This window comes from Toxotes jaculatrix, chromosome 18, assembly GCF_017976425.1.
Source record: "Toxotes jaculatrix isolate fToxJac2 chromosome 18, fToxJac2.pri, whole genome shotgun sequence".
Taxonomy (NCBI): domain Eukaryota; kingdom Metazoa; phylum Chordata; class Actinopteri; family Toxotidae; genus Toxotes; species Toxotes jaculatrix.
Window position 1 is genome coordinate 8,850,601 of NC_054411.1, and position 23,662 is coordinate 8,874,262.

At 40.4% G+C, this 23,662-nt stretch overlaps 1 protein-coding gene across 2 annotated transcripts in view; it reads left to right on the forward strand.

Moving 5' to 3' along the window:
- The window catches only part of baiap2a (BAR/IMD domain containing adaptor protein 2a), a 49,512-nt gene that overhangs the window by 17,856 nt on the left and 7,994 nt on the right, over positions 1-23,662 (forward strand). For both annotated transcript variants that reach the window (XM_041062919.1, XM_041062918.1), the window contains exons 4-7: positions 10,770-10,831; positions 11,932-12,003; positions 14,839-14,976; positions 22,527-22,679. In XM_041062919.1, coding sequence (XP_040918853.1) covers positions 10,770-10,831; positions 11,932-12,003; positions 14,839-14,976; positions 22,527-22,679 — 425 coding nt within the window. The remainder of the gene's footprint in view (positions 1-10,769; positions 10,832-11,931; positions 12,004-14,838; positions 14,977-22,526; positions 22,680-23,662) is intronic.

The following is a 23,662-nucleotide window of genomic DNA, read 5'->3' on the forward strand; positions in this document are numbered from 1 at the left end:
CCCCCCCCCCCCCCCTCTCTCTCTCTCCCTCTCTATCGCTCTATCTCGCGGCCTCTGTGAGGTTTTCCATTGATTCCAAAGTTTACAGAAATACCTCCATGTTGAACTGAGCCCCACTTACAGTAGCGAGACATCCTCAGCTGAACTTGTTACGAAAAGAGAGCAAAATGTATGTGACCTAACTGACAACTGATCCAATCTCTGCACCACACGACACTGTGGTACTAACAGCAATTCTCTATTATTATAAAGATGCTAAAAGATAAAGATTATTGTCACACGGTCTTAAGTGTGTGTTTACATTTCTGTGTGTGCTGGTTGGTGAGTCGACTCCTCGTTATTGTTGCACATATTGACAAGGGAAGTAAAAATGCCAATTTTGGAAACTGCGCATATATATCGCATATATATATATATATGTGTGTGTGTGTGTGTGTGTGTGTGTGTGTGTGTGTAATTGTATCAGTGTACTCACCTCTTTTGTCACAAGTACGTAAGAGGGAACTGAAAACCGATTCAATTTTCAAAAGCCCTGCCTGGAGGAAGATCTTCAAGGGACTGGATATTTGAAATGACTCATTCTCCTTGTCCTGGACTCATCTTGTCTCTCTTTATATCTGTCTGTTTTTGTCTGTTTGTCAAGCTACAGCAAAGACTGAATCGCTTTGTGCAGTTGTAAGATGAAAAAGAAAGGTTGGGATGTATCTAAAGCTATTAGCCCCTGTTGTTCATTGACATTCTGTAGTACAATCTACCAGCTACACCCAACAGTCCTCTGCATACCACTGTGGTTCCCAGAGGAAATATCAGTGCTATTTTATTTTCCAGCCACCTGTATTATGAACTTTTTTTTGGAGTCCACACCCTGAGGTCGATGCCATTGCCTCGACCCTCCTGTCTGACCATGTTGGAGGGTTGACACCCAAAGCTCAGAGCTTCCTGTTTGACTGGTGGGAGAGCACAGAAATATCCACAGATTGGAGGAAAAGAGAGTGCTGGAGGTTAGCCAAACAAACCACAGTCCCTGCACTTAGTTTGACAACATATTGAATATGAATGTGAGATGTTAGGATATCAATCTTAATTTACTTTAAGAATGAGCTTTTAAATCTCCACCTCTGTTATTAATCTTGTCCTAATCTTTTTTTCTTAAGAGATGTTGTCATGCAAAGCATTGTGTTAGGTGATTTTCCATTCCATTTGAAATCAGTCAGATCAGTTCCATGATTGATAAGTGGGTATCATATCATATTGAGTTGATTGGCTGATTATCCTAAAAACACAAATACCAATTTGTTTCTATGGCTTATCAGTATGCATGCATGTATGAGTTTGAGCTCTTGTTGTACCTCTAAAGCCTGTTAATTCCATAGAGGCTCAGGAAGAGACGGGCTGCAAATGGTCCCACCTACACACCTAAGAGTCGGCAGCTGCTCTCCATTTCTTTCTTCCTCCCCCCTCCCTTTTTTCCATCTATCTTTCTCACACACACACACACACACACACACACACACATATACACACACACATAAACATTATGCTTAAAACAGGGAATTAAATTACCTTGTGAAATAATGTTGCTGTTGCTGTTTTCATTATCAACACAGTAACATGCACTATACCCTGGCTTGAGTCTTAATTCATTTCTTTAGAACAGTATGTTTCCACAGGAATACACCCCTGTGTACATACTATATGTGCATGCATGTGTTCATACCTATTATACTTACATGGTTGTGTGCATTTTCAGTGCATAAATCTCCCGTCATTTCTGTGTTTATACAGTATGAGTGCTCTTTTAATCCACTTGTGTATATCTCTGCCTAAAGAGGCAGATTCTCTCTCTCTCTCTCTCTCTCTCTCTCTCTTTCTCTCTCTCTTTCTCTCTCTTTCTCTCTCTCTCTCTCTCTCTCACACCAGCCCCACTACTCCCACACACTCCCTCCCACATATCCTCCTCTGGTTGGGCTAATCATCGCCTGTCACTTCGCCACCCACACACACACATGCATACACATGCACACACGCACACACGCTAACACACACACCTGCTCTCCCTCCCTCGTTTCCCTCTTTTTTCCCTTCTCTCCCTCTGTGTCTTCCATCCTCCTCTTCTTTATCCTTCTTCATGTAGAAGGAGCGAGCACTTATTACCTTAGTGACATTTGTGGCTTTCCAACCCTTCTAGGGAAATACAGGAAATAGAGAGCTTGTGGGGCTGGAGATATTTATGACAATCCTAACCAACCAGCTCTGCTCCATTGTGTTTATATTCCTCTGGACTAAGAAGCTTGTTATTTATCGCCAAGCCTGCTGCCAAGGAGGCAGTTCACAAGTTTTAACTCCTCCCTGAAATTCTTAGTATTTTGATATGTCATCATTCCTTGAACTCCTTTATCTTTGTTTTAACTGAGACTGAACCAATCAGCCAACTTTGCCATTTAACAAAAAGCTTTTGATTGGCTCACACATCAGGTGGATGGACGAGGTTGCATTCATTTTTCTTTTCATAATTTGTTTCAGTTCATGTGATGCTTCCACCTCCTGATGCTTGCACAGATTAATCTTACTGTTGGGTGCTTGTGTTTTACAAAGTGAGCAAAAAGACTTTCCTTAAACCATGATTTTTCTATCTAAGTATAGCATCCATATCCAAAAATATTTGCTCACATCATTTCTCAAATGTTTTGGTGTCATTATCATCCAGTCAGTGCGGCTCACTAGTTTTCTCCATTTTGCGTTTGCTAAGAGGGTTAACAGATAGCAGGGTATGCAATGGGTCAGATGGCCAGTGCATTATAAAAAAAACACCCATTGGGATACAAGGTACTTTATGAATAAAAGCGAGAGCCCTGCAACATTTCTGTCAGAGCACACAGACATAAAAGATGTTTTTAATATAATCTGGACAAAAACAAGACCAGCAGACCTAAAGTTGGTTTAAAAGACCCAATTTTAAGTATGTATTATCTTTGTCATACTTGAAAATAACTCACTGATACAACAGAAAATCATAGCTGTTATACCCTACATACTGAGGCTAGATAGGTTTCTGGCAGCAGGTTTGTTTTATGACTTGCTGGTATGGTCAGCCTGTTCTTTTACTGTCCTCAGGTGAAGTAGAGTTTGGAGCTGCTCTGTGCTTGGCTGGGTGTGTTCCACAATTCTGTCCTACATGGCTAGTGTTTCACTGTTTGAAGAGTGAAGGCACTGAGTACTAGCCTAATTCTAACACATGTATAGAGCACAAACACAGTGTATTATACTGCGCTATGCTGTATGTTATTCCCCCATCCTGTGCTCTTGTTAACAATAAATGAAACTCCCCCTCGACCGTTTGGCTGAATAGTCTGTTTTTAAGAACCTGAACAGGAATGTGAAGTGCTTACAGTTCAGCCTCCCCAGACAGAGGTAATCAAATATCTTTCTCCCCTCTTATCAACTTCTGTAACCTTGCTAATTGCTACATTTTAATAACACGCATGTATGATTCAGCACAAAGACATGTCTTTTGGGAAATTACATGCATTAGGAAAAAAAAAAAAATAGGCCATATTAAACTGTACTCAAACGATGGATTGCCTAGGTTGCTGTTGGGGAGAGGGCCCATGACAGGAAAAAAAAAGAAACCTCATAGCCCTCCCAGTAAAATGTTCACTTGGGGAAAAGGAGACTGCAAACTGATGTAGTTAAATGCTGTAGAACCAAGTGTTAAATTTCTGCTGATAAATGGATGCCGTCTAAAAGGCTATATGACGTCTGTTGTTCAGAGCAGAGGTTAGTGGTGGCAGATGAACTGTTAACGCTGATATTCTGTATTTGAATGAGCACCCACGAGTTCACATACTATGCATGCAGCTCTCTCTCTCTCTGTTTCCCCTCTCTGTCTCTCTGTCTTCAGTCTGGCCTACCTCTCTCCTCCTCCTGCACCTGTCCCTGTTTAAATGAGAGCAGAGGAGCTCTTTTCTTAGCTCTGTGCCACCATCCCAGGGGTCCCTGCCTTCTCCTGCTCTATTTCTGAGACACGCACTGCATGATGGGAAGCCAGTGGCCCCCACACTCTCCCATCTACACACACTCACGTTGCCCTTCATTTGTTCGTGGCAGTGACATGTGCTGAAGGTGAGCTTAGATACAGCTGGGATAGACATGGATAAAACTGCACAGACTCTCTTTATTTACTTTACAGATAAGCCCCACACACACACACACACACACCAGTGCACACTTGTCAGGATAATTGATGTATTTACATTCTGCAACGGTTACGTTTGCATGCAACAACACAAAGCATCCCAGTCAGGACCATGCTAATGGGAAAATGTGACCAAACCAGTATGCAAGAGCCCCTGAAGTATTTGGAAGAATTTGTCATTTCTGTAGGGAAAAAGATTGAGATTTGATAATAAAAATGTCACAATTTTATAATACTAGGCATTATATGTGCTATATTTTGCATATGACGAGTGCTTTCATAGGAAATGTGTGTGGACCCAAGCGCAACCTGAACTTAAGTCTAACAGTCGCAGCAGCAGCAGTGTTTTTTTTTTTTTTTTTTAATTCACTATCCTGCACTTTCAGCATCAATTTACCTGCTTTGAAAGTAGTTACAAATCTAAATTCTGGAGTCAGTCTTCACACCTGTGTGTTGGTCTCAGTGTGTACACCTGCATACAGTATTAGGGCCATACAATATTAATGCAGTTTTCCCTGAATGTTACAGTTGTGAGAAGAATTGTAATATTTTGACAAAGCTTCTTAAATATGCCCATAATTCAGTTACACTGAAAACTATTTTTTATAATAAACTATTTTAATAAGTTAAATGCCTATAAAGGACCAGTTGGTAGCATTTAGTGGTTGCAGAGTGTAACCAAATGAATACCCTTCCCGTTACCCCTGCCTTTCCAAGCGTGTAGGAGAACTTACAGTGATATTTAGGTAAAAACATGACAGACCCACAGACCCTCTCTAGAGCCAGTGTTTGGTTCGACCATGCTGGGATACTATAGAAACATGACTGAGCAACATGGCATGCTATGTGGAAGAAGATCTACTCCCTGTGTAGCTATGAAAGGTCATACTCATCCTTTAAATGGAGTAGAAAAAAGATATTAGTTTCAGTCATCATTTTGTTTAATGTGTGACCTGATTTGCTGAGTAAGGGCTCTGCTCGATGGCAGATTACCACATAGACCTAGAAAGCTGTGAGGTCAGCATCCTCTAGTCTGCCATGCTACCCTCATCAGTGGAGATTCAGACTTGAAAACACTCCATTACTAACCCTGTTTTCTTAGGGCTGACTTGCTGGATCAAATAACGCACACACACACACTCAAAGAGCTTGGTTTGGTTTTTCACTCAGCCCCTCCTTGAAATCTCCATACCTCAACAGGTAGCTGCATGACTCTGCTGTTTTTCTTATTGCCTCCACTCAAGTGCAAAGAGCTCTGTTTGCAGATCTGGAGAAAACAGTGCTATCATTAAAGCTTAAAATGTTGTATGAGTTCACAGCTGTCTCTTTTCTGTTACACTGAGGCATCACTTATTACTCTATTCTCCAGGGATTTTCCTCATCATTCCGTGTTTTGCCTCCCTATGTGTTGCTCTCTCTGTCTGCTTAATTTGCCCTAGAAGAAAATTAGTTTCTCTTTCATGTTGAGCTTTCTTCGCTTTGAACTTCGTACTTTGATTCTTAGAAGACTTTGTCACAAAGAGCGGAAAGACAAAAACACCCTAGATCTTTAAAATGATTCCACACATAGCCACAAACACACACACCATAATCTGTATGTCACAGTCCGAGTAAGTGCTCCTGCTCTGAATCCTTTCATCTTTTGTACTCACCATTATTTCTTTCTCCCTCCTTTCTCCCTCCATGTTTCTCCAGAGTTTGTCAAATCAATCAAAGAGCTTGTAATTCATCACTTATTCTGTCAGCAACAAGAAAAAGCAGATAAGTTATCGAAAGGGGGTTCTGTGCTGCAGTAATCAAAGTTTCTCTCAGGAGACATGCTTTTTTTATATAAGAGTTTAAGTTATGACCCACAATTGCTTTTGCAGCCTTGTGCAGGTTTCTGTTCACTTATCAACGTTCTACTGTAGAATGAAATCTTGTTTCAATCAGGGGAAACAATGGGAACCATAGAAGTTTATTACAAGTTTATATTTCATGTTATATCACACAAGTCAAGCTTTAGATTTTGTTTTAGCTGTCATTTTCCTCAATCCTTTACCTTGCTAAGCCTGATTACATCTCATGACCTCAGCAGTATATAAAATGAACCTACTCACTCACCAATCAGCAGCTCTGTAGACTGTAACACACAGCAGGTGAAGAAATATCAGCTATGCAGGACAGACCTGTCTGCTTGTGCAAAATAAGAGAGCAGCAATTCGTGGACTGTGAATCAAAAACATTTTAAAATGTTTGATCTACGTTTGATTTAGTTTGTCTGTTCTTATTCAAGGCGTAATGAGTAACTACTACTGCACAGTAGTATTTAATGTGCCTTATTGTAAAGTGTTCATTGTAATCATTGTTTTAGCTTTCAAAAACTAACAACATATATCATGAATCAAACTGGTTGTTTGATTCATGATATATGTTGTTGTGGAACTCTTATTTTATCATTATTAAAATGGCAAGATGTTCAAATGTTATAATCCCTACAGAAACACTGTTTCATCTTAGAAAACTGCAATGTTATGTTTCAGCTTTTTGTTGTTATAAAATGTATTGTGTAGCTGAGGCTAGCAGAAGAGCAGCTTAACAGACCAGATTTTTTTTTCTCACTGATACCAGATGGATTGGATTTGCTACATACTGTACAGTATTATCCAGCAGACAATGCACAACATCCTACCTGAGACCTCCTTAGAATAAATGTCAAGATTACTTGCAACAGCTCTTTGGCCCACTTCTCTTTGACAGTCATACATTTCTCCTGTTAAAGCCTTCATTATGGCCTAAATGCATGACACCATTGCTGGACAAACTTATATTAGGCTAGTAGGCTGAACAGCTGTGATGGCTGACTGTCCAATTTTAGTAACATGTCATATACTGTGTATATCAATTTTTTTTTTCCGTGTGAGAGGCTATGTGAATGAGCAAAGTGGGAAAAGAGTTTGTTATCCCGTTTACAAAACTACTAAATGTGTGTTTGCTCATGTGTGTGTTTTTGAGCAAGAGATGGATAAACTATAGGCATAAACTGCCCTCATTTCCAGATTAAGCATTGTAGATGCTGTGGTTTCACAGGGAGTGTGCTCACACGTGTACACAAATGCACACATGTACACACTCACACAGCCACCCAGACTCTCAGCTATTATCTACGTCTCGCACATTATCCCGCTGCCCCATTATACTTGCCCACTTGTTTGTTTCCCTTGTGACTTAGCATGCCAGGTAGGCAGGTATTAACATCACTGTACTTTTTAGTAACACACATTGTGCACATACACAGACGTACGCACGCATGTACTTTACACAGACTCCCCGGGTGGGACTCACTCCACCTTCCTCTCCAGGGAAGTGTAGATGCTGATATAATGAGAACTGATAGTAAGGGTGGAGATCTTTGAACAGTGTTTTGTAACACAACACTTTGCAGCTGCTGCCCCTCATCTTGCAACTTCTCCCATGGCAACGACCCTAGCATTATCCTGCTTCCATGACAACCCGTAGTGAATCTAGCTTGACCTTCACCAGTGATTCAGTGTCTCTCCATCCACCTCCATTCTCTCCCTGCCTCCATCTCTGTCTCTCTTGTTCTCTCTGTTCAACATTGCAAACTTCCACTTTTTACTTTATTTTTTTTTCTGCTTCATAGCCCACATTCTGTTATTCTGTTTTTTTTTTTCTTTCTCTCTACCTGTGTGGGTGTATCATCGCTGCTGTTACACAAGCAGTCAATACATCTACACAAGCTGATGTCATATTTCAGGGGACAGTCTGTTCATATGCATCCAGGTCCTGTGTCCATGCTTCCTCCTCTGACTCAGTGGTTTAAGCTAACAGGCATGTGGCTGCTTGTTGCTGTGCTGCAGGTGCAGATCAACCTGAGCTCACACCCCAACAAAAGAGCTATTGTTTTCCCTCAGCCAGGGACACAGGCGTGGTTGAAGTGAACTGGGAAGTATTGATACAATAACGACAAGTCTCTGAGAAACCCTCACACTTTGCTGGTGTGCGTGCATGTGTGTGGTTGTGTATGTGTGTGGTTGTGTGTTTCAGTGCTTGCTCGTGAGTCTCTGTGGCTATTGACCTGTCTGTCATGTCACTCTTTGCTGGTATGCGGATATCCTTGTCACGCTGGGAGCTCTTACTTCAGGTCTCACAGGTTGTGTCATGCCTGCCAAATATTTCCTGTACTAAACAACAACATTGCACGACACATTCAGATTTTCCACATTATGCCTCTTTATTGATTCTTGATTGAATTCTCTGCTGTTAACTGCCCGTGAAGGTTGCAGTCCAATTTTCTGTTACTGTTGTTGTGTGATATGATATGAAGGTTGCCATGGTAACTATTTGCATCTCCAAAGTGTGATTTTTTTTTTTTTTTTATTTCCTTCCATCCTTTGGCATTGTACATTGTGCAGTAATGAAACTGCAGATGACAAGATGAGATCTGCCACAGATTCATTCATTCTTTACCTTTCTGGCTTCTTGCAAACACCCCGTCCTACTGCCAGTTTACTTGACTTGCGCGTGTGCATGTGTGCGTGTCTGTGTGTGTATGATACAGTGATGGCTGCTCATTTGTTAATTGATCCAGCTAGTTGAAGCCGCCAACAGAATGCCAGGGTTTCTAAGCCTGAAGGGCTGTGATCAGGGATGAGTATCTGTAAGCTGCTTAGCAGGCCTGCTGGGAACTGACAGGATGCTTTGGCCTGTTCCTCTGCTCCTGTGAGGCACAGGATCAGCAGGCAGGTTACACCATGGGCTAAAGGCCTGGCTGTATTGGGCCTCACAAGAGTTGCAGGAGCAGTGATTGCACTGAATTTAGCATGTTTGATTTTGCTCACTTCAATATATTAGTGTTCATATTTAAAAACCTTCTTTAAAAAAAACAGTGACAATGATTGGTTCTTCAGGAATTGATCATATTTAACCAACATAATCAGGATTTACAACATTTATTAAATGCTTTAGAACACACTATAATGTTGCTGTATCGTACTTATTTATTTATTCATTTGCATAATGTTAATTTCTGTGCATATTGTATTTTCCCTCCCTTATACAGTCTAAAGCTACAACCTGCTTCACTGCCTTTATGTCCCTCCCTCCGCCTTTTTGTTTCCCTGCTCTGTCACAGTCACTTCAATGTCACCTGTCTGCACCGACTTGCATTGTATGTGCTGTCTGTTGAGACGTAGACCACTCCAAAGCCCTTTGGTGAAGTTTGCTTCTGAAACCACTTTAGCAAAAGGTCAAATTTCACTCACGAAGCATTTTTGGCGATAGGTTGAGATGTACTCTTACAGGTCAGCTTTCGACACAGGACGCAGCAGGGGGTTGTGAAATGAGACGGAAAAAATCTAATGTGCACGCTAAAGTGTTGCACTGCACAGTAAAGGTCCTACTCAGCCACAGATGTCCAGAACTTATCTTTCAATATGGTTTACTATATCGTATTAATGTCTGCAAGTAAGCAATGTAAGACAGTGATATGATATTTATCTTTGACAGTGATCTGCTTTCTTTGCTCATGCTTGTTATTTGCCAGATGTTATAGATGCTATTAAATTGGTATTTAAGTGCTTTTTCAGTTTTCACAAATGACACCAAATTATACCAGTCACAACTTTGATGTCTTCAAGAGATGCACATTCATATGTGCATCTGAAATCAGTATACAGTAATTTTAATGTGATGGAAATATGTTTCTTGAATTACTGAATGCAAAACCAATACTTGCTGATGTCAGAGGTTTTACCAGGCACAAAGTAAGTAACTCACACAGAGCTAAACCTAAGGGGCTTTGGACTTATTGGTCAGGAAAATCTGTGTGTCTCGTTTTTTCTGTACGTGTAGATCTCATGCTGTCTTTCCACCAGGTCTTTATATGTATATGTGTCCTTCGCTCAATGTAGCTCTTTGTGTTCCTTTTCTTGACAATGCACTGCACATTCAGAAGAGGCAGCCTGTAGGTATATGAAAATAAAACGCTCTTACTAGCTGCATGACCCTCCTTATCTCTTCCTTCTTGGTTATTTCCTTTTCCACTCCTTTTTTATGTAGAGACTTTAATCTTTCTTTGAGGAGTTTTTCTTTTCGTGAGTGTGTGTATGTTCTAGAAATCACATTGCCTGATGTTAAGAGTAATCAAAGAAAGAAAGGCGATAATGTCTGATCTCCATGAGACACTGTCACTTATACGCTTGAAGAACCAGAATTTAATTTTAAGCATTTTGTTTCCTTCAGCTTTTGTTTTTCACTTCATTTTTCTCACTTGCCATATCTTGTTCTTGTTTCATTTTCTGTTTCTGTTATCTTATACCAAAAACAAACTTTCATCATGTTCTTCATTGTCCCAGTTACAAGTCACTTGTCCTGTATGTTTGTGTGTCTTGTATTACTGCATGAACATTGCACGCTGGGGTCTCTCTGTTTCTCTCTCTTGCTTTTCTTGCTTTCTTCTTTATCTCTCTGGCATCCTACCTCTCTCTTCTCTGTTTTTCTGCTGTGGAGATGCTTGTGCTGTTGAGTGTTGTTGATGTGTTTTCTCCCTTTCTCCCTCTTTCTCTCTGTGCAGGGGATGTGCTGTTCCAAATGGCTGAGGTCCACAGACAGATCCAAGTGCAACTAGAAGAGATGGTTGGTATCCTAATCTCAAAGGGTTTTTAGTTTTGTGGTTTAATATTGCCTCACTCTCAATAAAACTTGGCTAATGCAATATTTTAAGAATAATTTAGACACGAAGCTATTACAGCAATAATACATTTTAGTTTTGCACTGTGGTTCAACCCCATGATGCCCCTGAACAAATCTGCCCAGCTGTGACACAGATTTGTCCCTGAGCTCTCGAGCCCCTGTGGGCAGTACAAGGAAAACATGACAATTAAATGAACATGAACTCATATTGAATTAACAGACACGCTGAGCTCACATAAATCCAAACTGCTAACTCAGGAGGTGTCTGGGGAAGTCGAGTGAGTTAATTGAACAACGTGGCATTCTGGGTAATGTGCTTGTCTGGTAAGCTATCCACAGTCATGTTCATTTTTACTGCTGTGCAGAAGAAAACCTGGACATTGGTGTTGATCATGTGGGTGCAGATCAGCTGCCCCTAAAGTTATTAAGTCTTACTTCAGTCTTATTCCCATATTTACATAATCATTCCTGCCTTCCAGACTTTATATCCTAAACTTTTACCTTAAAATTCTACTTATGTTTGCTGTTTACTATGTTCGTTACCCTGTTGTGAGAATATCAAATAATCAGTGTGATTTAAATGTAGAATAGATAGAAAGTTAGTTGTGCAAGGTGCACATATATTGCTGTTAAAAGGTTTACGGTTAACTATTTAAGACAATTGTGTTATTTGTAACACTATATATAGCAATGGATATTGACGGAGCGTATATAAAAAATATATATACTCTAAATTTAATTCGAATTCCTCAGACATGTTATTTTACAATCTAGTGACTTAATATTGCATCAGATAGCACTGAATCAGTAACAGTGATCTGCAAGCTGAGAGAGGCTTCACAGAGAAGGAGTGTTGGTAAAACATTTATTCAGTAACTGAGTTATGAAGATAACACGTTATTTAATAGCCTGTCGATCTGTTGTGAACAACTTAACGTGGAAAACGTTCACTTTGTTTCTGTGCACAGCATCTGTTAATGATTTTGTCATTGACATAATTATCGCTAGCATGTTGTTGAAGTGTTCTTGTGTTTTCTCCCCAGTTGAAATCCTTCCACAACGAGCTGCTCTCTGAGCTAGAGAAGAAGGTGGAGCTGGATGCACGCTATCTGACTGTGAGTATCTGATTGGCTCAGGCTTCAATCCAATGAGAACACCTCATATTTTAGCTCGTTTTAGTGCTTTATAATACCTTCCACAAAATCTGTTAAGACCTAATTTGACTGAAGTGACAACAGAGATGGAGGTAAAACTGTGTGTGTGCTAACATCTGGATCAAAGTCTGTCTGTGAGACAATTAGAGGATGTATCTGTGGTAAAAGATGCTTTGAAATAACATTTCATGTCTACTCACCCTTCAAGGGTAGACTGATTATAATAAACCCCTCCTGGAAAATGTGTGTGTGTGTGTGTGTAAGCACTGTGGAGCTGGTCTACATGTGATATCTTTAGAATGAGTGGGTTGAAGCCTGAGTGTAGAGCAGCACTGCTGTTTTGGGGGATGGGATAATATTGCCATTATTGTATTGTATTGTTCGAAAGACCACGTTACGAGCTGCTTTGGCTTACAGCCACTCACTCACTCACTCACTTGCTCACACACACACACACACACACACACACACAGTTTATGTAATTTTGCTTAAATTAAATAGAAACGTTGCTTGTTTGTGAGCTGCCTTCTGGTTCTGGCTTCTTGACTTCATTGGGAGACTTATCGATAAAATCAGATGCTGTCATGTTGAGTTCAAATTAAAACCGTGAGTGTTGTGTTCCGTAAACCGTCTCTGGGTAATCTGTGACTCCATACAGATCTGCCAAATTTGTGTTTGCTGTCCAAACTGATATGGAAAAGATATGAAAATGCTTCATGCTTCCTAAATTAGTTCATATTCATCATCCATTTCAGACATTTCTATCTGGGTGTATCCCTGAGGTTTTAACATCCATTACTTTTAATGAATTTCCCACAGATCTGCTGCAGTGATAATAGCAATCTTTTTGTTTCAGACTTTGTGAATTAATCATTTGAAATTTTGAGTCAGTTCAAAAAGACTCAAAGCAAAGCTTGCTGTTTTTTCTTTTTTTTCCCCCTCCCTAGACTGAAGTGTGTTCTCTTCCCAGCGGTGCATCTCTCTCTGTTCTTCCTGTGTTTCTGTCTCTCTTCTCTCTTGTCTCACATAATGGCTCACCCGGGGTTTTACAACACTCTCCAGTCATTATATAGAGGTCAGAATTTGGGCAAGAACCAAAAATACAAAAAAAAAAAAAAAAAAAAAAAAAAAAAAAAAAAAAATCTGCATATAGATTACCAATGACAGGAGCATTTTTGGAAGATCGGTCTTTAGGGACAAGGGTCAGATTGTCCAAGTGTACCAAAGTTCATCTACTGTCCACCCTGGTTCTAATCAGATTTAAACACACTAATTATCTGTCTGCAGTAGTAGCCAGTGATTGAAAGTGGGTACGGGCAACGGCAACAAAAGTCAACAAGCTTTTGCTTTGTTAATTAGGAGGAAAATTCCAGCTCAATGAGGCAGATGCTTGGGGTATTATCTTGTTTACCCAATACGGCCCTCCAGACTAAAAGAAAACTTTTCACAATAGCCAGCTGTGTCTTCTCTAATCATTACTATGATCAATGTTCAGGGGATTTTCCACCAGGGAGCCTCAGTTTATGAGAGTCAAATTGTAAATGTGCATTGCAGAGCAACACATTTTGGTTCAACTGCTTTACTTCAAAGACTAGGAAGGGAGTGAAAGGATGAGTCATTCATTGTTAGGGGGTTACAAAGACAACACCTGTGCAAAGGCATGTTTTGGTCCATTTTGTGTGCAAACATTACAATGTGATTACTTGACAATGACTTGGAAAATAAATCAACAATAGATAAAGCTGAAATGGAAAGTTCCAGTTTTTTTTTTTTTTGTTGTTTTATAGTTGCCTGTTATGAGGTCACTAGTTGTTTAGATGTTTCCAGTCCAGCTCAGACCTACAGAACTAATACCACCCGTGTCTGTTATGAAAACCAAACACAGCATGTATCATAGTTTTAGTCTTCCAGTGATGCCAACTTCTTCTTCTCTGCTCCTTTTCATCCAAGTGATGCCTAGAGGATGCCTACCTACATCCTCGGTGTCTTACACTATGCAAATGTGGGTGTTGAACCCTCATGCATGAGCTCTTCTCCGCCAATTTTGCCTCGTACAGAAACCACATGAGCTTTGTCACACCAGACACAGTTACTATAGCAACGGAGCTGGTACAGCCCGGAAACAAAGTTGTTTTTCTCAATAAATAAATAATTTAATAAGCAAATTAAATGAATCAAATAAATAAACTCTGGCTGTAAAAGGACTAGGCCAGTCATTTTGCTTGTTCTACAAATTACGCTTTAGTTTTTTTTTTATTTTTTTATTTGCAGGCAGTCACTGATTTCTGTTCTTCTCATTACACTAAGGAAATCAACTTGAAATCTGCTTGAAGTGCTTAATCAATGACCATGGATGGTTAAAGAGACACAATAATTAACTGCGTTGTTGCAAAAATCAAACCTGGAAGACCAATAATACACAGATATGGAGCTTGTAAAGAGTCATGTGAAATAGCTTGTTTCTTTGATTAAAAAGATCAGTTTCAGATGTCAAAGCCCTCGTGCCAAGAGGGAGTTTTGTCTAGAGTCCATTGCATCTGCAGTTTCACACAACAGTAATATAACTGTAACAAAAATGAAGAAAAGTTTCAAGCCTCTGCAAGATAATTTCCATTACTTTAGTGAAATGAGATGAATCTAGTTGTTAATACCATAAGACTTGGTGTTGAAATTTTCAAAAACAGGTTGGCAGTACTGTTATGTATTTGCCCATCTACGTCCCCACTCTCTTTGACCCAGACTTTTTAATTTGTGGTCCTAATTTTGTGTTTGTGCTCTGCCTGTTGCCCAACGTAGGCTGCCCTTAAGAAATACCAGATGGAACACAAGAGCAAAGGGGAGAGTCTGGAGAAGTGCCAGGCTGAACTGAAGAAGCTGCGCAGGAAGAGCCAGGGCAGCAAGAACCCCTCCAAATACGGAGAAAAGGAGATGCAGGTGAGCCTCTTGATGGGTTTTTGAACAAATCCTAATTTTGCTTTAGTAGAGTTATGCAACAGTGAGAATGAAAATGTCTCATATAACGATCAAAAGGGATTGGTGAACTCAGGAGTTAAATTTCATTTGTGAAGGGTCAGCCCCTGACAGGACAAAATACCCAGGCGTGACTTCAGGAAATTCGAAAAAATAATAATCTAAACATTCTCAAGACAGTTCATAGCAGTTCTGAGTTTGTGTGCATGTGGGTGTCTGTTGGATTAGAGATTCATGAGTCTTGGTGCAAAATAATGACTTTATTTTACATAAAGTAAAGAGAATACACAAAACAGCAAAGATGGGGGTGGAGGCAGTGGCGACAAGGTGCCCTGAGTGGGAAGGCAAATAGTGGAGGTTTGATTATGAGTTTTGTGCCCTTGCCAATCTTTAGTACATCTACACACATGCAGCAGGCACGTAGACACACACAAGAAAAAGAGAACAAGTCAGCTACACTAATTGATGTACTGGAAGAGTGCTCACATTTACCTCAGTGCGTCCAGTCAGCACATTGCTTTGACCAGGGATTTAACAGAATGAGTAAAAGCACAGTGTGTATATACAGCACAAAATATCTGACTCAATTATCCAAAGTGGACTAGATAAGATCTAGATAAGGCCAAACACTTACCTTTCAAAATAAAAGACAACTCACAGCAGAATGCTATTTTTCACATTTGAAAAGTAATTTAGTTACAGCAGTAGTTATTTAATCAAACTGATATGCAGTTATTATGTCTTCTTATAAATGTTCCTATGTTGTATATTAGAGGAAATATGCACTTTGATATTATCAATATAACATCATACTGTGAGTTTCTATTTCAAGATTTAGTTATTTGTGTTTGTTTTTTTTTTTTATATTCAAAAATCTCCAGATGTCCTTATTTTGGAAAAGGTGGTTATGTGACATGGCACACAGAGAGTATGCTTGTGTAACTGCTATAACATACAGATGAAGCACTCAAATGCTTTTATCAAGAACAATGTTTTTTGCAGCAGTTTCAGTCTTCTGGAGTCAACATTTGAAACCTGTCTAAAAGTGTGTGTCAAACCAAAGCAGTCACCTGATTCACAGAGCGTACAAAGCAGCGTTTGCTTTGGGCGTCATCCTTCATGTGATTATTTCCATAGCAAAGCAACCTCCGACAGAGTAGCTCTGGAAAAATGAATATTGATGAGCTGGAATGAACCTTCAGTGTTAGACGTAACTCAGTTTGCTCTCTTTAACATTTAGTTTTCCATCACTCGACCGCCTGCCTGACAGGAGTGTGTACTCTCATACGCAGATGCCTGCAAAGACACTCCAGCTCTGTATTAACCTGCTCTTTTAGGTCTTCACTGTGGTGTTGTTTTCAGGTTCTTTATTTGTTTAGTCCTGTAACCGGAGTGTACTGTCAAACTGAGAAAAATGACACAGCAGGAAAGGGCGACAGTGCGACTTCACTGGGATTTCACAGGAAGCTGGATGCCTGACTGCCTGGAGGGATGGAAGTAAAAATCTCAAGCCAACAGGTCAAGGCTTGCACAGTAATCACTGTGCTGATGTTGGTCTGTGGCTGTGAAGTGTAGCCTGCCTTGGCAGAATCAGATCGATAACTGGACCAGATACCTGATTCTGCCAACACTTGTGGATGTAGTGTTTTTGTAGAGTCCACTGGGTATGAAAACTTTGCTCTTTGCTGCTTTGGATCTATAAGAAGACAGCTCCTCTGTCCAGGGTTTACACACACACACACACACACATACACACACATTTGCTCTTTCTTGTCTGGGATGGTCTGACAGTGTTTGATTGGTCTGACTGCTGTGTGTCATATTGAGTTTGTTCTGCGGTGTCAGGGACGCCATAAAAAGATGTTTGATGAAGTCATCTTGAGGTGTCAAAGTTGGAAGGTTGTGCAGCAGTCCAGTTTTGTATGGAGCAGGGTTTGAAATAGGAGGCTAGTGTGAGTGCCCTAAGCTGGTAAATCTCAGTCAAGAATGGCAAGTTGTTACATGTACCTGTCTGTGTAAGGCTGCCTTTTGTGGTGAATAATTAGGCTTTTGTTAGGTTTCCAGTGTGAGATGAAGTAAGCACTCTTTAATGAACAGAAACAGGTATATGAATGAAATAATTTATTGCAAATCAGTAGGAGTTTGTCTAGAAGTAAGAAAAAAAAAGAAATAGTTTAATTTGATTCAGTCTAAAAATACAAGTGAGAAGTGGTGGTAATTTGAAATTTGTCTTGATGGGTTGTGAAAGGCTAAAGGCGCATTAAAAATAAAACTGTTAATCCCCTGGAGAGGAATGTGCTCATTTTCTTGGCATTTTTTGGCAATCTGCCCTGTAGATTTTGATATTTTAGGTGTTAAAATTTAAAATTTGGCTTGATGATCACACTCATCATAATCATTATAACAAATGAACTGGGTACCATGGATATCCACAAAAGATTTAATACAGAGATACACTTTATGACCTGACACAGGCCCTAAAAAAACAGAAAGAAAAGGTTATGAGGACTTCTTATGGGCGCCATGATGCCATATTTCATTGCCACCACTTTAAACTGTATGATTCAGTATTTTTGGTGTGGATCTCCATAGGTGTGGTGACAAACAGCCGTAGGTCAAACCATTAGCACAGCCAAAAACAGAATTCATTTCAACTTATTGGACTTTACTGCACAGTCCTACTGAGGCTGTGTGACTGATCAACTGGGCCCATCTGTGCAGAGGAAAGATCTCAGCAGGCCCTGGACTCATAACACACAGTTGGTTAACAGGGAAAAGGAAAATCAATCTCCCTTTCTCATTTTCAGCCTGCTCGTTTTCACTGATCATATCACGGCTGTGGGCGTGTTAGAGAAAAGTCAACTCGTTTGTGCCTGAGTCCTCTGGAGAGAACAACACAGAGAGAGTGACATAGCCATGCACTCTCTCAGGAACTGTGCTTCACAATGACAACTATCCACCTACCACAGAAAGGCTCAGACAGTGACCAGCTGCAGATATAAAGTCTACAAATGTTCTGTTTAATTTGTGTGGATAGAGGTGGTTTCTTTCAAACAGTAGAACAGTATAACTAAGGTGAGCTCAACATTTCTTCTTCCTTCTCCTCCTCCTCCTCCTCCACCACATCTGTGTTATTTTAGCAGATGAGACTTACTAAGTTTTTCTTTTTTGTCTCCTCTCTTTTCATTAAAAAGTAAAGTATGTCTGAGTGCAGTCTGGCAGCGGACACAGATGGCGGCCGCAGTTCATTGATCGCCGTCTCTATCGCTCTCTCCCTCCTTCTCTCGCTCGCACTTTTTGCTGTTGACTCTCCCACTTCTCTGTCTCTTTGTCTGTCTTTTCTCCCCACCCTGTTCTCCTCTGACTTCAGATACTTTGACTGTGCCATCTCATCAATGGATAGAGCCCCTGCCAAAATGCTAATCAGCTCATTATGTAGTTCAGTGGAGTGGACCAAGGTACCATAGAAAGGGGTTTCATCTAGATAAACTCCTTTGCACTGCATAGACTGTTAATAAGGGCCCAGACGGATAGAGAGAGACTGAGTTCAGGATTCAGAATTAATGTCACCTGATGTTTGATAAGCTCGGGGTTTCTTCAGCTTGGTGTCATGAAATGAAAAAGAGACTCAAACATGGAATTGTGGATGGATTTATTCATACAGATGCAGGAAAAGGTGTTGATGATGTGCAGGTGCAGTAGATAAGCGTTGACAAACACACTCACACACACACACACACACACACACACACACACACACACACACACACACACACACACACACACACACACACACTGCAGATCCATGCAGGTACTGTATTGGTGTAGGTGATTTCTGTTGTGCCCTAGAGCGTTACAATACAATTCTTTTGAATCCAAGGAGTGCTGATGATGAAGAAATGGAAGAGCAGACCTAAGCAGCTCCCAACTGTACAGGATTTTGAAACCCCACAGGAATGAAAAGGAGTATAAACAGTTTTGTTGTTGTGAATCTCACTGTATGCTTCGCTGCCTTTTGAAGGTTGTAAATCCCTCCCCTCCCAATGCCTATAATTACTGGAAACTGTGTTTGTGTACAGTGAAACTGAATGCGTCACTTAGTTGATTCTATGACATGTTTTTTTTTTTTCCTGTCCTGAATATGTCAGTGTAAGGGGCCACACAGAAAAGCAGTAATGCTGATCAGTCAAAGGCAGAATGTAAGAACTGCAATGATGTGTGGCAGGTTTCATTTATATTCATAATATTTCTTTTTTCAAACAAGTAATCCCAGCTGATGTAACCTGATGTCACAGAGATATAATACTGGCTGGTGCCGGCTGGGGCTTTTCCCACTGCACTCATTGTCTTGGGTTACTTTTGTGACCTTTTGAATGGTTGGACAATTGGGCCATGAGGATTTGCCTTCTCTCCAAGAGGAGAGGGCACACTGGTTGAGCCGCTTCTATTAGCTTTGCTTAGAAGTGGTGAGGAGGCCAGCAGACTGTGAGTCACAGGCTGCAAAAAAAAAAAAAAAAACAACAACAGGGTCACTCCACCATAGAGACAGAGTGAAAGAGGGGGAGAAGGGGTAGCCAAGTTGGTTGTGATCTTTTAAATGGTTGTTCTGTGGCTTCTTTGATGTAACCAAAGAGCCATTCACAAATGTTATTAGTCAAGAGTCCAGCTGTGTGTGTATGTGTCTGCTGGACATTTCTTCACTATGGCATATTTCTGTCCTTCTTTCTCCCTCGTCTCTTTATTCTCTCTCTGCAGTTATAGAGTATGACTCATACCAAAACAAAATCACTATCTTTAACTTTTTCACAGGAAAGAAAAAGACAGGGAGATAAAATAAAGGCAGCTCCAGTGACAAATCTACAGTAGCATGACTTTGCTCCTCCCTTCACAGCCCACCTTTTTGAGATGATGCTCAGGCCTTTAAAGGAGGAGTAAGTGTTTCTGGAGAAAGACTGTTGATATTTGAACTAAACAACAAAACAAATACACTCCTCCCTTCTGTGCTCCTTCAGAAGCTCCTCCCCTCAATTTCACACACAAGTAGTTTTGTATGGCGTGGAAGTGGATACTCTTTCTCATAGCTGAAGCAAAACAAACAATATATAACATCATCAAACAAACGACATGCCCACAAACACAGTATCCAAAACACAATTATGCATCAGTCCAAATAATCCCACTATGCAAGCAAACCTGTGTTTTTAGATCTTTGCATGTTGTATGGACCAAATACCATATAAAGCAAACAACAAGACAGCTATTAATGTAACTGATGTTATCTAGTTTGTGGGTTAGTGAACTGTCGCCGCAGTAGCTGCTGTGAAACTAACATGCAGAGAGGATGAGACGGTTTCCCCATAGTCAGCGCACCAGCTCCAGACAGCAACACTCTCAACACTCCTGCTACTATAGCTAACATCACACCAACACCATGTCTTGGCAAACTAGAAAGTAAGCCAAGGCTGTGGGCAAGTAATTTAACACTACCAGACTCACAGTTTCCCGTTGAGAACTAAAGCAACTAACTGAACCAGTTTCAAAGCACTTAATTTGAGCTTAAGGTGAACAGGAAGAACAGAATAAGGTCAGGCTCTGTTCATCATACTTTCATCCCTCTCATGCTTGATTTGATAACTTGGCTACTTGGCTTTGTGTAATGGTGTAGGTGGATTTGTTCCAGCGCAAATGCAAAAGGCCATTCCTCAAAATGTGTTCAGTAAACAGTCTTCTGCACTTGGAATTCCAATGAAGTTACCTCGTGGCTGTTGGCAGTGGGGAAGTAGTGTTCTCTGGTGGTTACTAAATGAAATACATCAGCACCATGTGGTGGCACCGGAGGAACTAAACACCAACGTACCAAACTTGAGTAGTCTTTGTGGAATATAATTTGAAGCTTCCTAAACTGAACTCTAATGCTTTGATACTGATAATGTTGAACTTGAGGAACAGCTAATCACAGTACAGCACCAACAGTGACGTGGATTTTATCAGTTTCCTCTCTTTTGCAATAGAGTGTAATCACAAAAGTAACAGAATCATCCATAAGCTCGAAGCAGTATTTGTCGTTCCCATTTTGTAATATGGCAGGGTTTTTAAGTCACATGTCAACATAAAAGGTTAACATTTCTGCCATGATAAGCCTCGACAAGCCCGGGTTTAGAAAAATTGAGTCCAGATCAAATCAATGTAAGTAAATATATCACTCTCTTCTAGGTCAATTCTTTATCAGCAGATGTTACAGTATCAAAGCCATGAAACTGGTCTCAGTTGACCTACTTTGAGACTACGGTATCTAAAACTTTCAGCTACCAACATTCAAACTCTGCTGTTTGTAAATACAGTGCCTGAGTATATGCACATGCTCCCAAAAACACGTAAATGCCGTTCTTCTTCAAAATATGACTCCCCGTAGCTTCTCGCCACTGTCACTTTGTGTGTGTGTGTGTGTGTGTGTGTGTGTGTGTGTGTGTGTGTGTGTCTGTGTTTTCCCTGGACTCAGTGACACATTTCCCACTGACATTTCCCATTTTTAGAGAGCTCATGCTAAGACAAACTGACAGCCCTGGATCTCTCTCTTTCTCTGTCTCTCTCTCTCTCTCTTTCTGTTGCTCTCTCTTATACACACATTAACACACCTGTTATTTGTTATTGTCCGACATGTAAAATAGATTAGTGGGTCTTTGCTGAGCAGTTCCTCCTCCACACCGCGGGATCTTCAGTCATAATTGCCTCACCTCGGTAGCACTCGGCAGGGAAAATCTGGCCAGAGAAAGTTACTGAGTAAGCCTCTCTCCTTGCACAGCTATTACCGCCAAGGTGCACTTAACCTCTAATTGCTCCAGTGGAACTGTGCAGTGATTGACAGTACAAGACTGTGCTGTACTGAACAGCTCCTTGGTGTGAATGTGTGTAATTGTGTGAATGTGAAGCAAGGTGTTATTCAAAAAGTACTTAGATGTTAGCCAGCTGCTCGGACCCTTTGCTCGTCAGACCTTCTGTCCTTTGGACTTACCTACCTTATGTAAAAAACCTGACCTTGTGTCCTTTCCATTTTTGTGAATAAGATACATCAGGAATGCCTGGAGGGAATTTCATTATGTTTGGCACAAACGTCCACTTGGACTCAAGGGTAAACTGATAAGAATTTGGTTGTCAAAGGTGAAAATGTGTTTTAAGACCCCACAAAAGACATGTCTGGCCATAACTCAAGAATTCTTTAGGTACTTACGATATAATATACTTTTATTCTAGTCTTCACTACATATATTACATGAGTCTGTACAGACATGGATGTAAACTGCAGCTTGAGTGGTTGGTGGAGGCATACTACCACGAGGCAATAATTCTAGTTTCCCAAGCTGTAAGTGACGTGCAAAATATTTATTAGAAGAGTGTCACACGTAATGATGCTGATGCATGTTGTCTTCTGTGCAAACCTGTAGCTATTATGTCCTACAAAAGTGTCCTGGTTAGTAAATTGTACTTATGTCTATGTGTCTCTGTGTTCCCTTCAGTTTGTGGAGACCATCAGCAGTAAGCAGACTGAGCTCGACACCTTCATCGCCGAGGGATACAAGACAGCCTTGTCTGAGGAGCGTCGCAGGTACTGCTTCCTGGTGGACCGCCAATGTGCCGTGGCCAAGAACAGCAGTGCCTATCATGGCAAGGTAAGCCCAAGTGTCATTTGACTACAAAGATGATAATGACATTCATTATAAAGAGAGAGGAAGTGACAATGAGCACCAACAGAGAATAGATTAGGGTATATTTCTCAACTGAAAAACTCAGCTAATCTGCTGCTTTAGGACTGTGCGGGCGTGGCTCATTCAGATTTGATTGACACTTTTTGATTCAAATGTAGCAAAACTGATTGATGTACGGAAATACATGACGTCATGTTTGTAAAATTAATGAGAAAGAAAAGGACAAAAAGACAAATATGTACATCTCTCCCTTGAAATATGAAAACCCGTTTGTCCTTTGGCAGAGAATAATGTGTGCAATGTGGGGCTTCATTGTTCAAAGCAAGAAGTTGATTGAGAAAACAGGTTTTCAGGGCCTTTAATAATGGTATGAGTTTATATCCAGATTTAGTGTTTCCTTGAATAGATTGTTCAACCATAAAGTGCTTGTTTGCAGTAGAATCTCAGTAATCAGTACTGCTCAGCCTCTTCTCAGTACTTTTGATCTTTCAACTAATCAAAAACATGTTTCTGTCCATTATGTTCATGAAGATGTATTTGCAGAGCTTTGTAGGTCAATTTCTATAACTTAACTTATTCCCTTTGTGCTATTGTATTGATTCTGGCCAACTACACCCCCATCTGTCATCTCTGTTTTATTTGGAACTCACCTGCTGTAGACCATTGTTCAGCGAAAAGAGCATACTAGGAGATATATAATTCAAAGTCGCATTAGCTTTGACCACTCATAGGGGCCTCTTCATTTTAAAAATTCATTAAGACTGTAGACAGTGCCCAGCTGACAGGCATATCTGAAGCTGTAATCCATCATTGCACCATCGAGCATCTCTCTACCTTTTCGTGTAGAGAACTGCTTCGCTCATTCAATTCATTAAAGTCTTTAATAGGAAAATGCATCAGAATGCAAGAGCAAGATGGATTGAAATCAAAGCTCAGTGCAGGACAAG